Genomic DNA, 19,848 nt, shown 5'->3' on the forward strand with positions numbered 1-19,848 from the left:
ACCACCAACAAATATGTTTATGATACTTTCGCTATCGGTGTGTGGTTGATTGGTTGAATGCATAAAGTTCTAATTGCTTATAAAGAAAATTCAGTCAGGCATACTATGAATCCGTCAAAATAATTAAATTTTAGAGTAGATAGTTTCAAGTCTTGCCTCAGCATAGTCAATTCTTCCCCAAGCATCATTTATTGCTTGGATGACCAAGTCCCTCAGTTCTTTACGGTTAACTTGTCCCTTCTCTGCAGAAGATTTGGCTATGAATAATGACCTGTTTATAGACAAAATTAAGATCTTGTAGGAAGTCAAATTGAAGAAAAATCGATGAGCAGCTGAGTGTAATCCCCTGTAGCTTATGAATGCCATCATTTGACCTAAATGCTAAACAAGGAATGACAATTAGGCTTGAATTTGTTTAAGTTTTGAAGAACCGCCCAAGGCCGTGACCCGAACCCAGTTACTCAACCTAAGAACTTAACTATAAGCAGAAAGACAATCCAAACTAAACATGAGCGTCCATTTCTACAGTAATACCATAATACTTTAAAATTATCTTCAATGCAGATTCGAATTTGAAATATGAAATAAAACAAAACATGGAACATTTTAATTACAATAAACATTCAAATCTAAATTGACATAGATGGAGACAAGCGTGAGAGCGGGGTGGTGATGGGATTGCCTGACCAGAGAAAAATGGCCTTGATGAAGATAACCCATGGTGGGTACTAAGCCAATGAATTTGCCTTGTGATCTCATGGCTCTTGAGTCTTGACCACTTCGTCATCTGGTTCTTGTCTATAATTGTTTCTCTCTGGTACTTAGGTTGGCATGGGAAACAAGAGAAGGTGGTGAAAACAGACTAATTTTAATTTATTCGGAGTTTAGAGAAGGAATTATAGTGTAGGTAGTTTGTTAGACACTGTGAAGAACAAGAATGTGATGTTCGGTGTTTAAACGGAGGACCTGTAGTTGATGGGAGTATGGGGATTTTGCATATTGGAAAACGAAGAAACAGAAACTGTCGGGTTAAGAGTAAGAGTTTAAATTTTATGACCAAACTCAATTAAGTTTCTCATTTGCCTTTATCAACACAATGAATTAAATAGGTAATGCTAGTCTATCTTGTTTTCGGCTCAGTGTCATCCATTTGTAATTACGATTAAATTTGAGTCTTTGACCATAAAGTTTTTGTTATTAAATTGTCTCCACTGTTTACAACGAATATTTATTTGGATACATTTATAATTATGAACACTTACGTACATACCAGTCTTGTCTACCCTAACCACACCCAATTGAACAAGTAAAAATGAAAAGACAGAACAAGAAATAAATTAACATGCTAACTGATCTCTAAATGAAGAAATCTCTTCAAAGATGGGAAGCCTTTTGGATCTAGAAGGAACCCATTCATTTATCATCTCTTCAAGCCCCTTCATAAATTCATCATCCACGTTAAAACCCAGAAGATCCGACAAATCAGGCATCGGTTGCTTTGACTCCACTTCCACCAACAATTCCTCTGCCCGTTTTCTTGCTTTGCAATCCTCTGATCCAGGAACTCCACCTGCTAATACTTGTTCAAGAACTTTTCGGGCTTCATCAAACCGGGCCTGCTTGATCAGACAGAGGCCCAAGTTGCATGCCTTATTTGCATCCGGGTCGATCATCTGAGCTTTCTGATACACCACCTCAGCCGCCAAGAAGTTCATTTTCTGCATGTACGCCCAACCCAAATTGCCCTGCAAGTCCATCACTACTGTGTATTTTCTTATTCAAAATATATTTTTTATCCCAGGAAATGTGATGGAATTTTGTGTATCCTTAAACTGTTGGAAAACTTCTCCAGCAAATATTGATGTTGTTTTAATTTAATAAAACTCAGATAAATATATAATCCAACAAACTTATTTTGTGGGCATACCATTATTAATTTTGTTTAATACGTCATATACTTCATAAATAAAATTTGGATAACGATATGACTGTGGGCTATTGGGTTCATTCGCGGAGGGTTCAATAAACTATTATAAAAGAAATTAAATCCTTTTATCTAATATGTACGATTATTCATTCATCAAAATATCTTCATTATGAGAATATATGGGCAAGAAAATCAAATTTAAAGTTAATTCAACATCACGTGTGTGTATACACATACTTGAAATTAAAAGATTTAAAGATCCAAACAAAGATGATACGTTATAATTGATGTTGAATGAACTTTGAATCTGATCAATTATTGATTTAGTATATATATGTATATATAAAAGTGAATTTATTGGGATTCAATTGATCAATTGCATGAATATAGTGTTGAATTTTGTGATTAATCCTTAGGGAACAAGTTGTTTTCGCTTTCATTGTTAGGTTGCTGGTGAATGGAAAGAGAATATAATTAAATTGGAAAGATGAACTTACCAGTAATCTTGAAGTTTCTTGCTTAACAGAAACCCTAAATTTCTTGCCATGAGAGCGTGCGGTCTTGGTAGGTTTTCCATGGAAAACCTCTCCTTGATATATAAGTCTTAGCTTTCGTTTTAGCATCTCAATCTGCTCATCTATTTTCCCACATTTCTACACAATCCCAGTAATGTATAGTTAATTACCATCCAAACCAAAAACAAAAAGGCTAGCTAGCTAGCGTTATATATATATATATATATATATATATATATATATATATATATATATATATATATATATATATATATATACACACTTACCTTGTATAAGTCAATAAGGACGTTATCAAGAGACTCCTGAGCTTGCTTCGAGCAAAGGCGTCTAAAAGACTTGATGGCTTCAATGGCTTCTTCACTTCTGTCAATTTGCTTCATCACCACTGCCATGTCTTTTAAAGCACTATCTACTCTATCTCCTGCATTTATGGCCTTCCAGAATAACACTATAGCTGCTTCTGGATCCTTCTGAACTAGCTGCAATTCATTCAACCACTTTATAGATATATCATAAGAGAGAACAAAATTAAGAGAATTCCATATGTGACTACATCTATACTTTAGCTCAATATAATTATATAAAAATATAAATCGAAAGCATTGAAAGAAAGTATCAAATTGAAGGGCAGAAATGAATAAAAAATTTAACCTGAGCATGTTTGGCTCGAACATAAGGGCCATCTCCAGCAGGAACTTTGTGAATAACATGAAATAGATTTTCCTTATTTCCTGGACTAGTCTTCTTTGAACTCCTTTCCATGCTCTTTCTTCTGAGTGTACACTTGTATGATGATGAGAGAGAAGAAAGAGCCAGGCAATGATAGATCCAGATATGCATTTTATAGGTAGAAGAGTCAATCACATATGAATTGGACATGAACCTGGCTCAAATACCGTCCACCTTCCTTAATCTGAATTTCAAACACTCAATCAACATTCATGCCACGTATTCATTGGCACACATGTCATTACACGGTGAATCTTTCAAAGACCTTTTTACCGTATCGCCGGTACCGTCTATGCACTTATTCAATCCGATAAAAATATAATAATAAAGTTAGGGAAATTGAAATTTTTACCTATTCTTTTTAATCGTGTATATATATATATATATATATATATATATATATATATATATATATAAAATAGTATTTTATTTTTCTAGAATATCTCTATTGATGTAATTTATGTAGCTTTTTAATGAGGGAGAGATGAAATTTGTTAAATTTATTTAGAGAATTAATATTTGTTGCAAAGATTTCATAACAAAATCATTCACATTTAAGTCAGTATATTATATGTTTACTTTATGAATAATTGAAAATCAAATAATGTATGATAGATTTATGTTCATGAGTTTATGTGAAATCTAATTTTATTATGATTTTATGTTGTTAGATTATTTAATACTGTTATTTTGTATTGTTTTTATTATTTAAAGTTATTATAATATTGTATTAATGATTATAAAATATAAAAATTTAAATCTGAAAAATTTTTAAACAAAAAACAGGTTGGCAACGTCAACCCTTTAACATTAACGCCAACCCTTGGTGGCAACACCAAAGGGTTGGCATTGCCAACCACCCGTTAAAATAATTTTTTTCTGTTTTCTTTCGTATAACGAGCTCATACAAATTTGATTGAGAAAAGGTTGGCAAAACGCCAACACAAATGACTTCATTTTTTTTTAATTTTCTTTCGTGCAATGGATATGAACCTTTTATCAAACTCTCTTTAATTGCCAAAACAAACTTTAAACTTTTAGATAAGTGGATGAGGTCGCGACGACAAAATATAAAAGCCAAGTGGATATGAACCTGGCCTGCAAAGCTGTTTAAGTTCATCTCACAGCCATGGATTTACATGTGCATCACTCAGAATTTGCTCTCAAGTTGCCATTTAAACTATTATCAGCACAGTATGGAGATAGCTTAAGAAAAACATGATGACAATCATTCTGAAAACTGAACTGTGATAAAAGAGTTTTCAGAGACATTCCGGCTTCATGATAATGGTATAAGTAACCCAAGTGATTCTAAATACACACATGTGAATGTAACAATAACAGCCGAGTATGGCGGCCCAGAGAAGTAAAAGTCTTGAACCTAGACAAAAATGAACCTAGACAATTTCGTGGACTAAATGAAAGCTTGATCAACAGCAAGTTCTACCATTAATCTCTAACATTACTTTCACGATATAATTATTATTATATTATTAAAGCCTGCGTTGTTGAATTTGTATACAAAACCTATACCTTAAGCTTTAACATTTTCAAATCGCTGACGAGATGGGTTCTGTCTGCCATGTTTGAAAAATGATAATGTGATTAGTGCACCGAGCGTTGCAACAGTCTAAATGAGAGATATCAATTGGGTCAGACGGTCCAAAGTCCAGGAAAAAGACCAGCACAAAAAGCCCAGTATGTTTCTGTAGCAATCATACCTTACAATTAAAAAATTAATTTGAAAAAAAAATATTAACAGACTGACCTGCAAACCGGGCCATGGACCCAAACTTTAATCAAATCGGCCCGATCCGCTAGACATATTACCGTGGCTTTTATGATTCACTCTTACTTTTGGAGGGGCGATAGAACAGAAAATCAATCCCTTTACACTTAATATGTAATGATTAAATAATATTAATTTTATCTTACTTTATTAATTAATTTAGATAAAAATACTATCATTTTTAATTAATATAGTATGTAATATAAAAAATATTTTATAATAATTATATTAAAAGAACATTAAATGATTTTTTTTTATTTTTTTATTATTTCAAATCAAATATAATAATTATTAATACTTATTAATTTTTTCTAAATATAATAACAATTTATATTTAATGATTTTTAAAGTAATATATCTTTATAATAGTCTCTCAAGTTTTTGTAATAAAACAATACCCAACACACCTTAAAAGTTTAACCCCTAAAGGGTCTACACAAATTCATTTGAAAATCCAGGCATTCTTACAATGCAATGAAGAAACGAGGAGGTAATTTATGAACAAGATAGGATATATTGGCAACCATAACTATGAATAAATTACAGCAATCTTAAAATGACTACTTGCGTGTGGTACCCAACAAAATAACCTTGCCCACATTCATATTTACTTAGTGAAAAAAGAACACCAAACCACTGCTTAACAACGCTTGAAATCATAACCCACATTTCACGCTATTAAAAGTATTACCCCCATAAAATCATCCCCACTGGCCAAGGCAAGCATTTAGCTAAAGAAGAAAAGAACACCAACCCCTAACCATAGCTTAATAGCCATCACCCCTTGATCGGCCACCCATCCTTCCACGTCCACGGCCACGGCCATATCCTCGACCCCCTCCACCTCTACCTCTTTCATATCCAGCTCCTATAGAAAAAATAAAATAAAAGAATGTGCTCCCATTGATCAGCTGATAACTTGTTTAACACAAACAAGCCAAGCAAAATCAAGTTTCTGGCTCGCATAAATATATAGACTAGATTGTATTGGAACTCTTCCAGGTGGCATATGAATGATTATGTTATTCGGGATAACAATTCCACTGTTGAGTGAAAAATAAAAATCTAATTTTCAAGATTAATTCAGCATTCATATATTTACTCAACTACATTATCATCACAAATTCGGTTTCTTAAATTCATCGCATGCCACATAAAAGGTAATCTTTTTGGTTTGCAAATGTAATACATAGGCAACTTACCATAATAGCCCCAACCTCTACCTCGCCCACCATCTCTGCCCCAGTTTGAATAACCATCATTCTCTATCAGAATTTTTAAAAAAAGAAGATTGAAGTAAGATAACTTAAAAGACCAAAATCAATACCCTTGACATGCATCTAAAAGGAAAAATGAAAAAGTAAATATAGAAAAAAGAGAAATTAATTTTCTCAATTTCGCACAAAACAATTCAGCATTCAAACTACCTTGATAGTGTCCATATCCACCCCTGGCAATACCTTGCCCTCTCCCCCTACCATGACCCCGGCCTGAGCCTCGGCCGTATGAATCTAAAAGTCAAATGCTGGAGACACGTTAAGAAAAAAAGGTATCTAATTTATAATTGCAATTATCAATCTGTTGCCAAAGTTACCTTCATTCATAGCATTGTACGGAATACGCCCTTGTCTGGGTGGTTGTTGTTGTTGCTGGTACTGATAGCGATACTGCAGCTTTGGTAGTTCCATGTTAGATGGAGTCTGGTACCTGTGAAAATGAATTCCAACTCATACTGAGAGTGTGAAAATAAGAAATTCAGATAGAACAAAATTACAATTACAATTATCAAAAAGAAAATCACAGCACGAGTCTTTATCATAATAATTAACTAGCATCTTAACTTAGAATATTCAAAAGAGGCACAAATACTTCTATCACAATATTAGATAAGTGAACCTACCCAGGAGAGTTCTTGTTTAGCTCTCTAGCTGATAAGGTTATTGAAATCATTGAGACATGTCGAGTCATCTCCACGCTGCATCAGACATAAATGATGAGGCACATAGAATAGAAGAATCAACACAAGTACGTTATTTCCATACGGTACACTGCAAACTTACGGAACAAGGCCCTCTTCAATGGGTTCCCATACATCAGTTATGCTAACAGAGCTGATGGCAGTATCTTGATGCAACCGAGGAATTCTTTTCTGTTTAAAAAAAAGATGGCTAATTAAATGTAGTAGATAAATGAATAGAGACAGGAAGAGCAAGAAGGATAAGGAAGACCTTATAGACATTTAAAAAAGATGGTACCTTTATAATCTCAGCAATGGCTACTGTCTTATTGATTGCCTGTCCCATTGCTTTTAAGACAATCTCCTTCACACGCTTCTCCTAATAAAACATCATAGGAAGGTAATTAATAATATCCAAAATTCACATTTTCTGAATAAAGATGAACTAACAATCACTCTTAAACATTGTGATAACAGAAGACCAGCAGATAACAATTAGTATTGATAAAAGGGCGAAGAGACAATGATCTGAATAAAGACTACCAAATATGAACACTAGAAAACTCTTCAAATGGAGCACTATTCAACAAAAGACAATCTACAAAGCACTATATAGAAAAAAAAAAGTGCAATACTATGTTTACACAATTTTGGTACATAATTTGGACACACAAATGAGTCATCATGTGATTAGGTGTTATTTTATTTTTAATTCAAAATCATGATTACATATTATCTGTCTATATAAATTGTATAAGAACAATGTTTACCCATAATTTTATTGTAAAGAAAAATCCAATAACGAAAACAGTGTGAACTATTTGCTAAACATATATAACCAAACATTACAAGAACCAAGCCAAAATCCATTATTAACACAATAAAAAAGCCCAAATTTTACACAATATCGTATTAAATAATCACACCATTGGATCAAAATCCATCCGAATACAGAATATAAGGATCATTCAACGAAACCTTAAACAGAAACCCACAATCCTTAGAAGCCACCCATACACAAAGCCCCAGTACTCAAACACATCTCAAACCAAACATTACCCCCAAAAACAAACGCAGAAACACCATCCCAACCAAATACAGTAACACTCATTTAAAAGGGTACCTGAAGAAGAGTAGTGGCATAGGTTATGTAGTTTCTGATAGCGCCTTGCGTAGTGATTCGGATCTCGTTCTCGTTTATGGGGGAATCGGGTTTCGGTTTTTCAACCTTCTGGTATCTATCCATGTGTGAAGCTAAAACCCTAGCAGAGTTGCAGAGATTTGCTTGAAAAAGAAAGTAAAGGCTAAAACCTCTGCTCTGCCTTTCATCGTATTTTTAAACCGGGTTCTTTTTAATATAAAATTATGTATGGAGATAATGTGTATAAAATTTTATATAAATAATAATATTTTATTTTATAATTAATTATTATTTTATTTTTAATTTTAAATTATAAAATTATATAATAATATATTATTATTATTGATATATAAAAATAATAATACGTTATTATATATATTAAATATTATTTTATTTTTAATTTAAAATTATTTAATTATATTATAATAACTTATTATCTACCCTTAAAGTTATATAAATATAAATGAACGTAACGTTAATCTTTCAATATTAAGTTTTACTGTTTTATACTACAGAGCTACAATCTTTCATCACGCGGGAGAAAGTGCGCGTGGATTACACTAATGGTTGTAGTGCCTAGTTTTCTTGAGCCTGAAGAAAGCACTGTTTTTCCATTTCATGAAATGAAAACGTCAGTGCAAGGGATGTTGAAATTGGGATAAGGGTTGTGATCAGACCTTTTTTTTTTCTCCTCGAGGAGGAAAGATAGAAATATGGTTCGGATTTGTTAGAAATAGAGCCGTAGCTGAGAGGGAGATTGTACAAAGGCGAAGGAGATGGGCAAGACAAAATATGTGGCTTTTCGTTTTCAAATGAAGGCCAAGGGACTAATTCCCACCCAAAGAATGCTATTATTTTAATTTTAAAAATTTTATTTATTTATTAATAAATTAATAAATATATTAATTATAAAGATAAAATTATCATTTTATTTATAATATTAAAAATAAAATAAAATTTTATCATTTTTTTCTCTTTTAAACCTAAAAAAATAACAATTTTTCTCTCTAAACCAAATTTTAAGAAATCACTTTTCCCCCTAGGGTTTAACTTTAATATCCGACCATTTCTCTGACGATTTCTCTGACGATTTCTCTCTTCTAACGGTTCTTTTTCCTTCGTTGGTTTGCCTCAGTGTCTCTTTTCTCTCTGACAGTCATACATCACTCTTTTAAAAAGACAAATAATCTTCTCAGACCAAAACGAGTCATTTTTTTTCCTAGATGAAAACGAGATCTATCATCTTCCTAGCTTGAATAACCGATCGGAAGAGGAAGAGATAACAAGAGAGACACTGTTGGAGGAAGATAAAGCATTAGGAGAGAGAAACTGTCAACGATAACACTAGCTGGAAATTAAAAACTAAACCTTGGGGAGAAAATATTATTTTTTTATAACTTAACATAGGAGACAATTATTAGTTTTTATGATTTAGGAGAGAAAAAATATAAAATTTTAAAGGATTAGAGTTTTCTTAACTTTAACCGTTTATAAATAGATAAATAAAATTTTCATAGTTAAAATGTGAGAACTTAGAAAATCCACAAACTTTGGGTGGGAATTAGTTGTTTGGCCTCAAATGAGAATAGGTTTGGACGATGCCTCCTAACTCATGTCTTTCATGCCTTTGCTTCAGAATGACTAGGTCTTTGTTTCTAGTGACAAAATCTTCCATGGTGTGATAAATAATTGGGAAAACTGTCAACATTGTAATCAAAAGATTATGGAAAAGATTTCAAAGTTCTACAAGCAATTAATGATGTTGAGTTGGATGTAAACAGAAGAGAGTTTCTAGCCATTCTGTCAAATGAATGAGTTGTAGTAGTAATCACAAAAGTTTATTCAATATTCATGCAAGATTGGTCAAGCCCATTGATTTATGCCCATGCAGGCAGACCGGTTCACTCACATTGTCTTTCTCTCTACTACTAAATGGCCCATTACTCAAATATTTCTGAGATAACTATTTTTTTGCACACTTTTCAAGCTAAAAAAAATACAGGTATAATACAGTTAATATTAGTCAAAAGAAAAATTAAATTAATTATCTTAAATACACATGTTTAAAGCAAAAATACTCCCATTTAAAGGATTTAAGCAAAAATACCCTATTTCAAGGACTTAAATGAAATTTCTCATCATTTTTTTTTTTAAATATCGAAAATATCATTAACCATTATATCTAAACCTTCATCTTCATATAGTCCTCACACTATTCAAATTTTTGAAATATTATGTTTTTAAATTCGAATAAAAAAATTGATTCGTGATAAGAGATGTAATCTTTGAAATATTATATTAGTATTACGTTTTATGCATTACTTGAGTTTGCTTTCATACTTATAGGGTAAATTGTTATTAGTAACACCACAATATAAATATTGTAAGAAAACACATAAAATATGAAATTATATGCATAACTAACAAATATCGTGAATGAAACATATGCATAACCAATATACAAAATCATGGGCACAAGTAAAATACATGATTTACTCGATGGGGATTGTTGTTTCACCCTTTCTCTCATTCTTTTTTCATTTTTATGATAATCTTTGTAAGATAAAAATTACAATTACATCACTTACATAATAAAAATAAGGTCAATTTTCAAGATACGTGTATTATTCAAAAAAACAAACCTTAAATTTGAAATCTATACATTAAAAAATCCTAAAATAAATCTTAATTTTGAAATTTACACATTCGAAAACCTTAAAATGTAAAAAAAATTGATCTAAAATGGAAAATATCACTCTACCCCCCAATCTCCACCATGTGAACTGTGGTGGGAAACTTTTAAAAATGATAGTTTGCCTCATACTTTTTGAATTCACAAGGTGGGAAAATTTTGAAACACCTCCCCATCTCCACGGCATCACCATGCGAATTCGCAAGGTGAACAACGATTTCGCATGGTGACGCTTGCCAATTACACAAGGTTAGATTTTACCACCTAAACTTTATTTTTTGAATCCGATTTTATTATAAATCAATTCTACATCTATTATAACATAAAAACCCTAAAAAAAATGATTCAAAACACTAATGAATCAAGTCATTTCATCGAATTTTTCAATTCAAAACCCTAATCCAAGAACACTAAAAAACCACATCTAATCGCTTAAATCTTCACACTAAAATATATAAAACATGATAAAGAATGATTTAATAACCTTTTGAACTATTTTGATGGTTGTAAAATGAGTGATATCCGCCGGAAATTATCACAACTGGGTTTGTGTGTATTTTTTTTCAAATTCATTTGGAAAAATAAAAATAAAAATTATATCTGATTCAGTATAATTTTCATACCACACCATATGAAAGACTGTGTCAATTGCCGAGTTGTGTCAAGCCAAAAGCAGTGATCAGATCTTAAAGGATATATGAGCTTATTTAACAATAGTTTTGGGGCAGCAATTTAGAGAGGAGAGATCCTCTTAGTAACATAAATCCAAGAAATTAAACTTACGAGGGTCTCTGTTAGAACTCATATTTTTATCTCCCGCAAAAAGAATCAAAGGGGGAGAACAGATGCATTTACACAGGAACCAGGACCACAAAACTTGGAGATGGTATGTGACTTTCCATCAGAGACTTGGTTGTTATGACCCATAAAAGTGAAGGAAAATGAGAAGAGAAAGCAGTTCAGAATCAAGAGGAAAAGTAGTGGAATGAAGGAGATTGTTGGCCTTTAGAATGCCAAGCAACCATAGAATCTGGATTTGTAGGACTGTTCTATTGAAATTGTATTCATGCTACTGTTTTCACTGAACTTCGGTGATTGTATTGGAGGTCTATTATATTGAGACAGGGAGCATTTTGGTTGTATTATGTGAAATACAAATACTGATTATTACAATGTGTTGGGTTTATATGAATGCGTTTGGTAGAGAAATACATTAAAAGCAGGCTGAATATAGCAATGGAGAGCAGCAATGAGGGGGACTGTTAACAGACTGTTGTATAGGCTGAGGAAGTTCTGTGCCGGCAAACCATCACACCCCAGGTACCCATCAGTCTTCCTATTCATAAAAATTAATGTTACTTAATTATACTAGATTTTCTCTTGCTACTGCTGCTAATAGAAGATATAATTGGTTAATTAAGTAAAGCATGCATGCAATGTAGGCCATCTTCAAGAAGTTTTTGTTACATTTCAATGCTCTCTAATATCTTCACTAATAAAAAGAAATAGAGCCAAACCCATCTATAAATACTCTTATAACAATTGACTAATCAAGCCGCAGTTCTTCAATTTGTTTCAGATCCATGCAAGATCAGTCATATCTTCTCCAACCTCTTTAGATCTTTTCTTTATAGCTCTAGCACCACAACTGCGCAGAAAATAGTTAAAAAGATTACTTAATGTAAAAACGGATTAATGCAGATCAGAGAGATATAAATGGAGGGGTGAAGATCTTACATTCAGAGTCTGTGGTGATCCAATTTCCTTTTCTTGGAGTGAATTGACTCATGTCATGAATAGGAGTTGAATTCAAAGATATTATGTTGGTTTGATGATCATAATTCTTCGATGAAGAAGCCATTGAAATTCCAGAGTAGACAGATGGAGTGGTGGAGCAACTTTCCACCTCCCACCTGAAACTTATCTTAGGAGATTCCAGGCTTAATTGTTCATCATCCGGCACTGCTTTCAAAACTGATCGATTTCGAAACTGTAGAACCTGGAGGATCAACAAATACATGTATAATCAGAATTGCATTATACGGCTATGTTCAATCTAAAAAAAATACTATGTGGCTAGATCATAATACCTTTCTGCCAATAAATTTGGCTCCCTTCTCTGATTTTGCAGCAGCAGCCCATCTAAGCAGCTCCTTCATTCGTGACATTGTTCTGGTTTTATCAAGCTTGTTCTCTTTCTTTTCTTGTGAGCTTTGTTGCTGATTTGCGGCTGTGGAGGATGACAATGTGGAGTCAGTTATAGGTAAAACTTTATTCCCAGCTGCAACATGAGAGGTTGAATCTGTTTTGTGACTACTGCTGCCTAATCCTCGAACTGTATCTTCTTTCTTCATCTTCATAGAATGGATCCAATGCTGTCTTCTGCTTTCCCTTCCAACTTGTCTCAAATTCAGAGTGCTATAGAAACAAGCCTTTGCAATATCTTTTCTACATGAAAATGCAAATGGCTTGCAGTAGTACTCAAAACACAAATGATCACCTTCTTTAACTCTCTTCGATCTTCTTCGATGCTTATACAAGATTATATCTTTTGATTTAGCGTCTTTTCCTGATAAATAACAAACAAAACAAGAGTTACAGCCTCAATTTTCAGTCAATTATAATATGAGCAATGCAAATTATGAAAAGATTTTTTTCTTCTTACCATTGTTCATAGGAGATAAAATAACATCTCTTGGTTGTTCCGGTGTCACCTTGAAGAGCCATTGAAAAATCTGCTACAAGTCAGGGTGATTATAAACATAAGCTTTGATCTGAATGGTATTCATTTTAATCAATATCATGTGTTTATTTTGCTCACCTGCATGTTCACCTTTATATATTGAGAGTCCTAATTATATATAGTGTGTAATATGAGAGTAGAGATAAAACTAAGTTGGTCAAATGTACAGCACTGAAAGATCTATCTGTGCTGCCTGTATGCTAAAAGATTCCTGTCTACACAAAGAGGGCTTTTGGAGAGAAGAAGACAAAGAAAAAGGAAGTGAATCTAAGGAAGATGAAGAGACAACTAGGCGGTGAGTAGAGGAAAGTTGGCTTGTGATTCTTAGTAACATGGCTATACATTATATAAGACAATCATGTGGTGGGTATTAAGAATAGGGTTTAAGTCAATTAAGCACTAAATTATAACTAGTCCTTGTGGCATTACTTTTAGCCATACACTTATTTAATTTATTTAATTTGTTTCATCTCTCTGGTCCCTAAATGGTGTGCCGCTTTTTACTGTTATAATCATAGTGAGCTCTTACGCTTTCATTGGACTAAGTTGAGGTAAAATAATTAGCCTCAGCTAATCCCAAAACCTACAGCAATTTGGAAACTTCAGATTGGCCAGGAAAACAATTTGCCAACATTCCTGTCTATTGTTGAACCACATATGGAAAAATTTTCTGCTTCTTACAAGTAAACATATTACGCTTATCAAGTAATTGATAACATTATTGACCCAACAATTTCAACTAATGAAATTATGGGATTCAAGATAGTGTTACCATATGTATGTATTAATTTCCTTTGGGGTTCTCATAGTCAGTTGGGGGCAGCCAGGCCAAGTGAAGTTTATATTAAACTAATGCTTAGAGTTGGAAGTAAGTGGGCTGTCTATGTGGTCAGCATGTGAAGGAGGAGATATTTTAGCTTAATGAAAACTATATAGTATAGCCTTAATGGTTGTAATCTCCAAGTGGGGTCACATGGGACCTGAATAAGAAATATGCTTTCTAATTTATTCTTCCATAATCTACAATGCCTGTGGTGTCCTCATTTTTGCTCTAAACTAGTGGACCATGTGTTGTTTGGATTTGTGTGTCTCAGCATCTCTCAGGTTTCAGGGAGATCCCAAGTGATGTTACCTCTGACGTGTCACTGCCTCTACCATCCATTTCTTAATTTTAGATTGACGTGGCACGGTCCCAACTGTTTGACGTGGAATGAGGAGTTCCAAGTAAACTGTCTCTTCCACTAACCGTTGTATTGTATTGCTTCTACTTAATATTGTAATTTATACATCTGGTGGCAATACTCCACTCCACTCCACTCCACGGCCCCCGCTTTGTTGCTTGATTCTATGCAAATTAGCGCCACAGACAGGAGAACATTCTAGTCTCCTAAAAGCTGGATCCAGCTGCCGGTTTATGCATCAGATCCAACCAAACAGCCAATCTTTTCTCTGGATTTGACTCATTCCCCTCACCAGGAAAATTTGGTAATGTTTAAATCATGAAAATGGGCACGATCTTGTTGATATATACGACTAATTCCTACAGGTTTGAAAAACTCTCTTCCAGATTCAGTCATTGTCAAAGCACTAATTTATAACTCTTGCTTAAGTGAAAAAGTTATAGAACAGCTAAAATGGAAATGAAAGACAGGAATATGATTAAACCAAATTGATAATACAACTTCCAAATCAGAAATCATAAGACAGTAGATACAAAGGACATAAATTTCAGTAAACCAGTAAGCTCCAGCATTCTTTCCTTTTCCCATGCAGGTAGAAAACCGTTACTGTTAAGAACAATCCCAGTCGACATATCTTCGTATGAAAGACCCTGCTTAACCTTCATTCCAAGCAGATGGTTTGTGAAAAATATGTCATCACCATAAGGCTTCTCACCTTAAGGGAGCAGTTTCTGCATAATACTGGAACACTGATGGTAAAAAACCAATCCAAAATACAACTTCAGTGGATATCAAAGTCGTGTCAAGAAGCAGAATTTACCAGAAATAGACATCACTCATGGCTGGTGCTAATCAGACCTTGACTGTGTCAAACGTCGTCGTCTTCTTGGGATGGAAGATGCATCTTCACCTACATCACTCAATATATGCAGGTCGTCGTCGTCGTCATCATCATCATCCTCTTCTTCTTCTTCATCCTCATCATCTTGTAGACCCAAAAGATTCTCACCCCACAGAAACCGGCGACGCTCAGATAAAGCTCCCGCAGAACGTCGATGTCCTGTCCAAGCCCTCGATTCACCAGCACTGTCAATTGAACCAATCATCTGAAACAAAAAGAAAGTAGTCCACCATGGCGCACTAACTTCACCGGTGCCACTTTCTCTTTCAGCTGATAATCTCTCACCATTCTCAATTACATAGTCCCCAACTACAACAGCACCTGGCATTGATGAGCGAATGGCACTGACAATATCACCATATTCTCGTTGATGCACAAGGCGTCGCCAGGCTCGTTCTCTAGATGGATCAACATCTGAGGGTCGGGTTGTTGGGTGAACTCTCCGAGCATGTCGACGCAATTCCTGATAATTACCTACAAAGGTGCATGATTCCCGTGCACAAGATCGCTTCTTCAAGTTAAGATATTTTCTGGCCTCTTCTACAACCTCCCAGCCTTGTATAGCTCCTCGGCACATGGGGCATGCCAAATTCAAACTTGATCCTATTGAATTATCCACATCTACCTCTTCAAGTTCAATCCTCTCATGCAAGGACTCAGAGTCCCCCATTTCCAGATTCAGATTACCTTCTTGAATTTCTAAATTCCTACCTAGATTTTGAATATTATTTTCCCCTGGTTGTTGTGAAAACCCAACAGGTGAGTCATTGCTTCCATTAGGAATCTGACTTTCACTACTTTCAAAGAAGTGCGCTCTCAAAGCCAAGTTGACAGTAGAAGTACTACTAGAATTATACGAGTTTATAGGTGAAGAATGAGGTAAAGTCACACTGCTCCTAGAACTCTCCCTTAATTTTTTAAACCGGTCCAAACAATTTGAATGCCGGTAACTTGTATCACAAATGAAAGATCTGCAACCCTTCTTATGTGAGCTGCAGACGAGGAGAACAGCATTATGCGGATGGTCCATGCAGATAGGACATGAGACCTCATCCAATTCTTTGTGAAGAGCATGAATATCTGAATCAGTATAAATTCTTCGTTTCACACCGGCCATCTTGCATATACTGTTGTAAGTTACTAAACATATTGAAGTTATCAGAATAGCAGTCCACTAAACATCGCTAATTCATCAAAAACATTTACCATTCTCACAAGTCTAAATGAAATGGAATGCAAAAAATCATTACTTAAAAGATGTTGAGTTCAAGATGGTTAAACAATGTAACTCAAATTGAAAGAAAAAAAAAATGCTACGTAAAGAGAACCAAATAAAAAAGATAATCACAGGAGATGCGGAGAGACACTTTCTTCTTCCAACTTCTATTCAATATCAATTTATTATTTCCCCCCTCTTGATCTTGAAACAACATTTAAAGGTACACAATCTGTAAGACTATAATTCACTAGTCCTAGATCAATATTGGATCAGATTACGTCTCACTATTTTTGTAATTTGCAGATAGATTACATATATTTTTTTTTTAAAGCTTTCCTATTGGTAATTGTCCCCAGTTCAGTGAGCAGTTCATTAAAGGAATAAATCTATTTGCTTTAAATTTGTCATGATTAGCTTTATCTATAGCCTAAGCCAAGCCCAAAACCAGCAAAGAAAACTGCAACATGATGACATTAACAGAAGAATTTTTGTTATCCCACATAGTGTAGGAAATTGATCCAACCAGTTGGAACAGACTTCCCTGACATAACTTCAAATACTGATAGGAACCTTTAAAAAAAACAAATACATCAATATGAAATAACTCCTTCCAAGGTTGTAGCCTCCCAATCAACCAAAGGTTGTCCTTAACTCAAAGAAAATATTTTTCTTCCCTTTTACCATCATAACTCCCTTTTATATATACCGCTTATACCTACCATGTATATTTCATAAATCCCCGATCCAATTTCATACAATCCATACATGTGTCATAACTCCCAATCCCATTGATTTCACCTAAATATTAGTCCTAATAAATTATTATCCTATATAAATATTATCATAATTACATAATATCCTAATCTTCAAATTCAAACCTCAATTATTAATCATTCAAATTCAAATATCTATACTCAATATTATCATGTTTATTATCATAATCACTAGTAATTAATTATTAATTATTATTATCTAATCCTAACAGTTACTAAGCAAGGAGTAACGGGATAGCCACTTCAAAATCATCATATCATAAAGCAAAAAGTTCCAAGGTACACCCATAAAATTTGCCATAAAACAATTCAGTATAGACAAAGTACCCCACAAATTCTTCATATGAAACCCCATATAATTGGTACCCATCCAGTTATTCTGTTGATTTCAAAGTGCAATCAAAGAGTATTATTCTGTTGATTTCAAAGTGCTAGCAGTTCTATTTCTTCAATTATTTTTATGACTGTCGCAATAGCATCTTAAGACCAACATCTTCTATCTAGAACAAAAAGTAAGGAAATCCACATTCCAAAAGTGGAACCCCATAACCCACATTGAATTCAATGATGCCCAGTCCTTCCTTCTTCCTAAAGCCAATTCCTAACAGACTCATAGTCCATCAAGAAATTGTATTCCATCAATTCAAATACCAGCTTTCTTAGCTTTCAGGCATAACCTTTCAGTGAAACTTCAGTATATAAGGTCACAGTAAAAATGGAAACACACAACACACATGCATTGCAACCATTAATAATCTAACATATAAACAACACTAATGTGACATATGAAACATGATTATAAGTGACTTAAACAAAATGAAGTTGGCAAGGAGATCCATCATACAATAATGTTATTTAAAATCCGGCTAACAATATGTTTCACTTAATCACATATACACTTACCACAAGCATTCTACACAGACGTAATACAGCAACCTTCTGAATCTCTATGCGCTACAATTGAAATTATGAAATCTTTACACTTTATGATCACAAGGAAAACACTCATGCAGTGCTCCAAAGCATGTAACAAACAGTTAAAAAATCAATAGTTCTAAAAGGCTGAAGGACTAGAGGCTTGAATAAACAAGTAATAACTACGTCCTCAGCCTCAAGGTCATAAATGAGTCCTAAAACCTGCATTCAAACCACAAAGAAAACTTTTCATTTTCATATTTGTAGTCATTGAACAGACAGAATGGAAACCCACAAAGAACTGCCCAGTATACAACAACCATGAAAAAAAAAAAAACTATAAAGCAACACACAAAACGGGCTTAAATAAATCATTTCACTTTCATTTTATATGCATTTTTCAAGTAAATCTCAACCAGTTGATACGAGAAAACACACCTTAAAATATACAAATCAGACCAGAAAAAAGAAGATCAAATTACAAATGCAAAATACTCATCCTCTAAAGCTGTATATAATCTAAAATCAATGATCTGCCAATCATTCCATATTGCACAATTATCGCAGACTTTGATTCTGAAATGATCACAACAAAATTATAAACCGTAAACCCATTTTCTAAAATCCATTACAACAATTAACCTTAGCATGAATTGGATGTATTCATTGGGGTCTTACTATTATTGTTACTTTCAATTACAAACACGTTTAAATACAACATGTTATCACCAAAAATATTAATAAAAAATTCCAGAATATCTTTCTGATTCCAAATTCGCGCGTGTCTCAAAGTATAATTCAACATCTTTAACTCGTAATCTAAATAGCGTAAACCTTCAATCATATTGAACCACCGAACCCAAAAAAATGAATAAATAAATCGATAACAATAATAAGAAATGAAGATAGTATACCTAACAAAAGGGATAAGAAATCAGAAGCAAGCAGATCAATTCGGAAAAAATAGAAAGCGTTAAAATCAAGGCGATGGGAGGAGAATTTACAGAGGAGATTGAAATTGCAACTGATGTGGATTGAATTTTTTGATGTACAGAGAGGTTGCGTGAAGGACCTCCTTTACATATAGAGTTGGAGTGAGAATCCGGAGGTTTTAATTAATTAATTTAGAACTAAAATTCATTAAGTGATATAAAGGACAAGAAGATTGACAGTGAAATTGAAATGAAATTCTCTTTTTGAAAGGGAGTCAATACCATCGAGGTTTGGAAATGGGTTTGGTGTTTTTATCGAATGCAACCGCCTTTTTGGACACGTAGCTTCTACTGTTTTTGACTTCAATATAGCGGATTCCCATTTCCCATCCTAACTATCTTTAACTGATACA

At 33.6% G+C, this 19,848-nt stretch overlaps 4 protein-coding genes and 1 long non-coding RNA gene across 13 annotated transcripts; 1 reads left to right on the forward strand and 4 right to left on the reverse strand.

The window, feature by feature from the left end:
• Positions 1-49: 49 nt before the first annotated feature.
• LOC123224098 (protein SULFUR DEFICIENCY-INDUCED 1-like) lies at positions 50-3,286 on the reverse strand. 2 transcript variants are annotated; one of them, XM_044647627.1, is made up of 5 exons: positions 3,115-3,286; positions 2,730-2,942; positions 2,425-2,580; positions 1,355-1,745; positions 50-271 (listed from the first exon to the last, which is right to left on the reverse strand). In XM_044647627.1, exons 1-5 carry the CDS (start codon positions 3,223-3,225, stop codon positions 258-260), a joined length of 885 nt encoding a protein of 294 aa, XP_044503562.1. In that variant the 5' UTR covers positions 3,226-3,286; the 3' UTR covers positions 50-257. The 2 variants fall into 2 exon arrangements, with proteins under 2 accessions (XP_044503562.1, XP_044503561.1); XM_044647626.1 differs by lacking the exon at positions 50-271 and having other exon boundaries at positions 1,168-1,745; positions 3,115-3,285.
• Positions 3,287-5,475: 2,189 nt separating this feature from the next.
• On the reverse strand, positions 5,476-8,286 carry LOC123222853 (ribonuclease P protein subunit p25-like protein). The gene is made up of 8 exons (XM_044645840.1): positions 8,062-8,286; positions 7,237-7,317; positions 7,042-7,130; positions 6,882-6,956; positions 6,576-6,688; positions 6,409-6,492; positions 6,184-6,246; positions 5,476-5,849 (listed from the first exon to the last, which is right to left on the reverse strand). Exons 1-8 carry the CDS (start codon positions 8,182-8,184, stop codon positions 5,749-5,751), a joined length of 729 nt encoding a protein of 242 aa, XP_044501775.1. The 5' UTR covers positions 8,185-8,286; the 3' UTR covers positions 5,476-5,748.
• Positions 8,287-10,928: 2,642 nt separating this feature from the next.
• Positions 10,929-11,944, forward strand: LOC123223155. The gene is made up of 2 exons (XR_006503757.1): positions 10,929-11,020; positions 11,598-11,944. It is a non-coding gene; the product is annotated as an uncharacterized LOC123223155 (long non-coding RNA).
• A 220-nt stretch (positions 11,945-12,164) lies between these two features.
• LOC123223154 lies at positions 12,165-13,873 on the reverse strand. The gene is made up of 5 exons (XM_044646252.1): positions 13,593-13,873; positions 13,437-13,506; positions 12,862-13,340; positions 12,509-12,770; positions 12,165-12,419 (listed from the first exon to the last, which is right to left on the reverse strand). The coding sequence occupies exons 1-5, from the start codon at positions 13,596-13,598 to the stop codon at positions 12,400-12,402; spliced, it is 837 nt and encodes a 278-aa protein (XP_044502187.1). The 5' UTR covers positions 13,599-13,873; the 3' UTR covers positions 12,165-12,399.
• A 1,276-nt stretch (positions 13,874-15,149) lies between these two features.
• Positions 15,150-19,715, reverse strand: LOC123223564. Of its 8 annotated transcripts, XM_044646767.1 has the most exons (4): positions 19,418-19,714; positions 18,492-18,725; positions 15,516-16,736; positions 15,150-15,436 (listed from the first exon to the last, which is right to left on the reverse strand). In XM_044646767.1, exon 3 carries the CDS (start codon positions 16,711-16,713, stop codon positions 15,544-15,546), a length of 1,170 nt encoding a protein of 389 aa, XP_044502702.1. In that variant the 5' UTR covers positions 16,714-16,736; positions 18,492-18,725; positions 19,418-19,714; the 3' UTR covers positions 15,150-15,436; positions 15,516-15,543. The 8 variants fall into 8 exon arrangements, with proteins under 8 accessions (XP_044502702.1, XP_044502704.1, XP_044502701.1 ...); XM_044646769.1 differs by having other exon boundaries at positions 15,150-16,723; positions 19,418-19,715; XM_044646766.1 differs by having other exon boundaries at positions 15,150-16,736; positions 19,418-19,715.
• Positions 19,716-19,848: the final 133 nt, after the last annotated feature.

Source organism: Mangifera indica, chromosome 8 (assembly GCF_011075055.1).
Source record: "Mangifera indica cultivar Alphonso chromosome 8, CATAS_Mindica_2.1, whole genome shotgun sequence".
Taxonomy (NCBI): domain Eukaryota; kingdom Viridiplantae; phylum Streptophyta; class Magnoliopsida; order Sapindales; family Anacardiaceae; genus Mangifera; species Mangifera indica.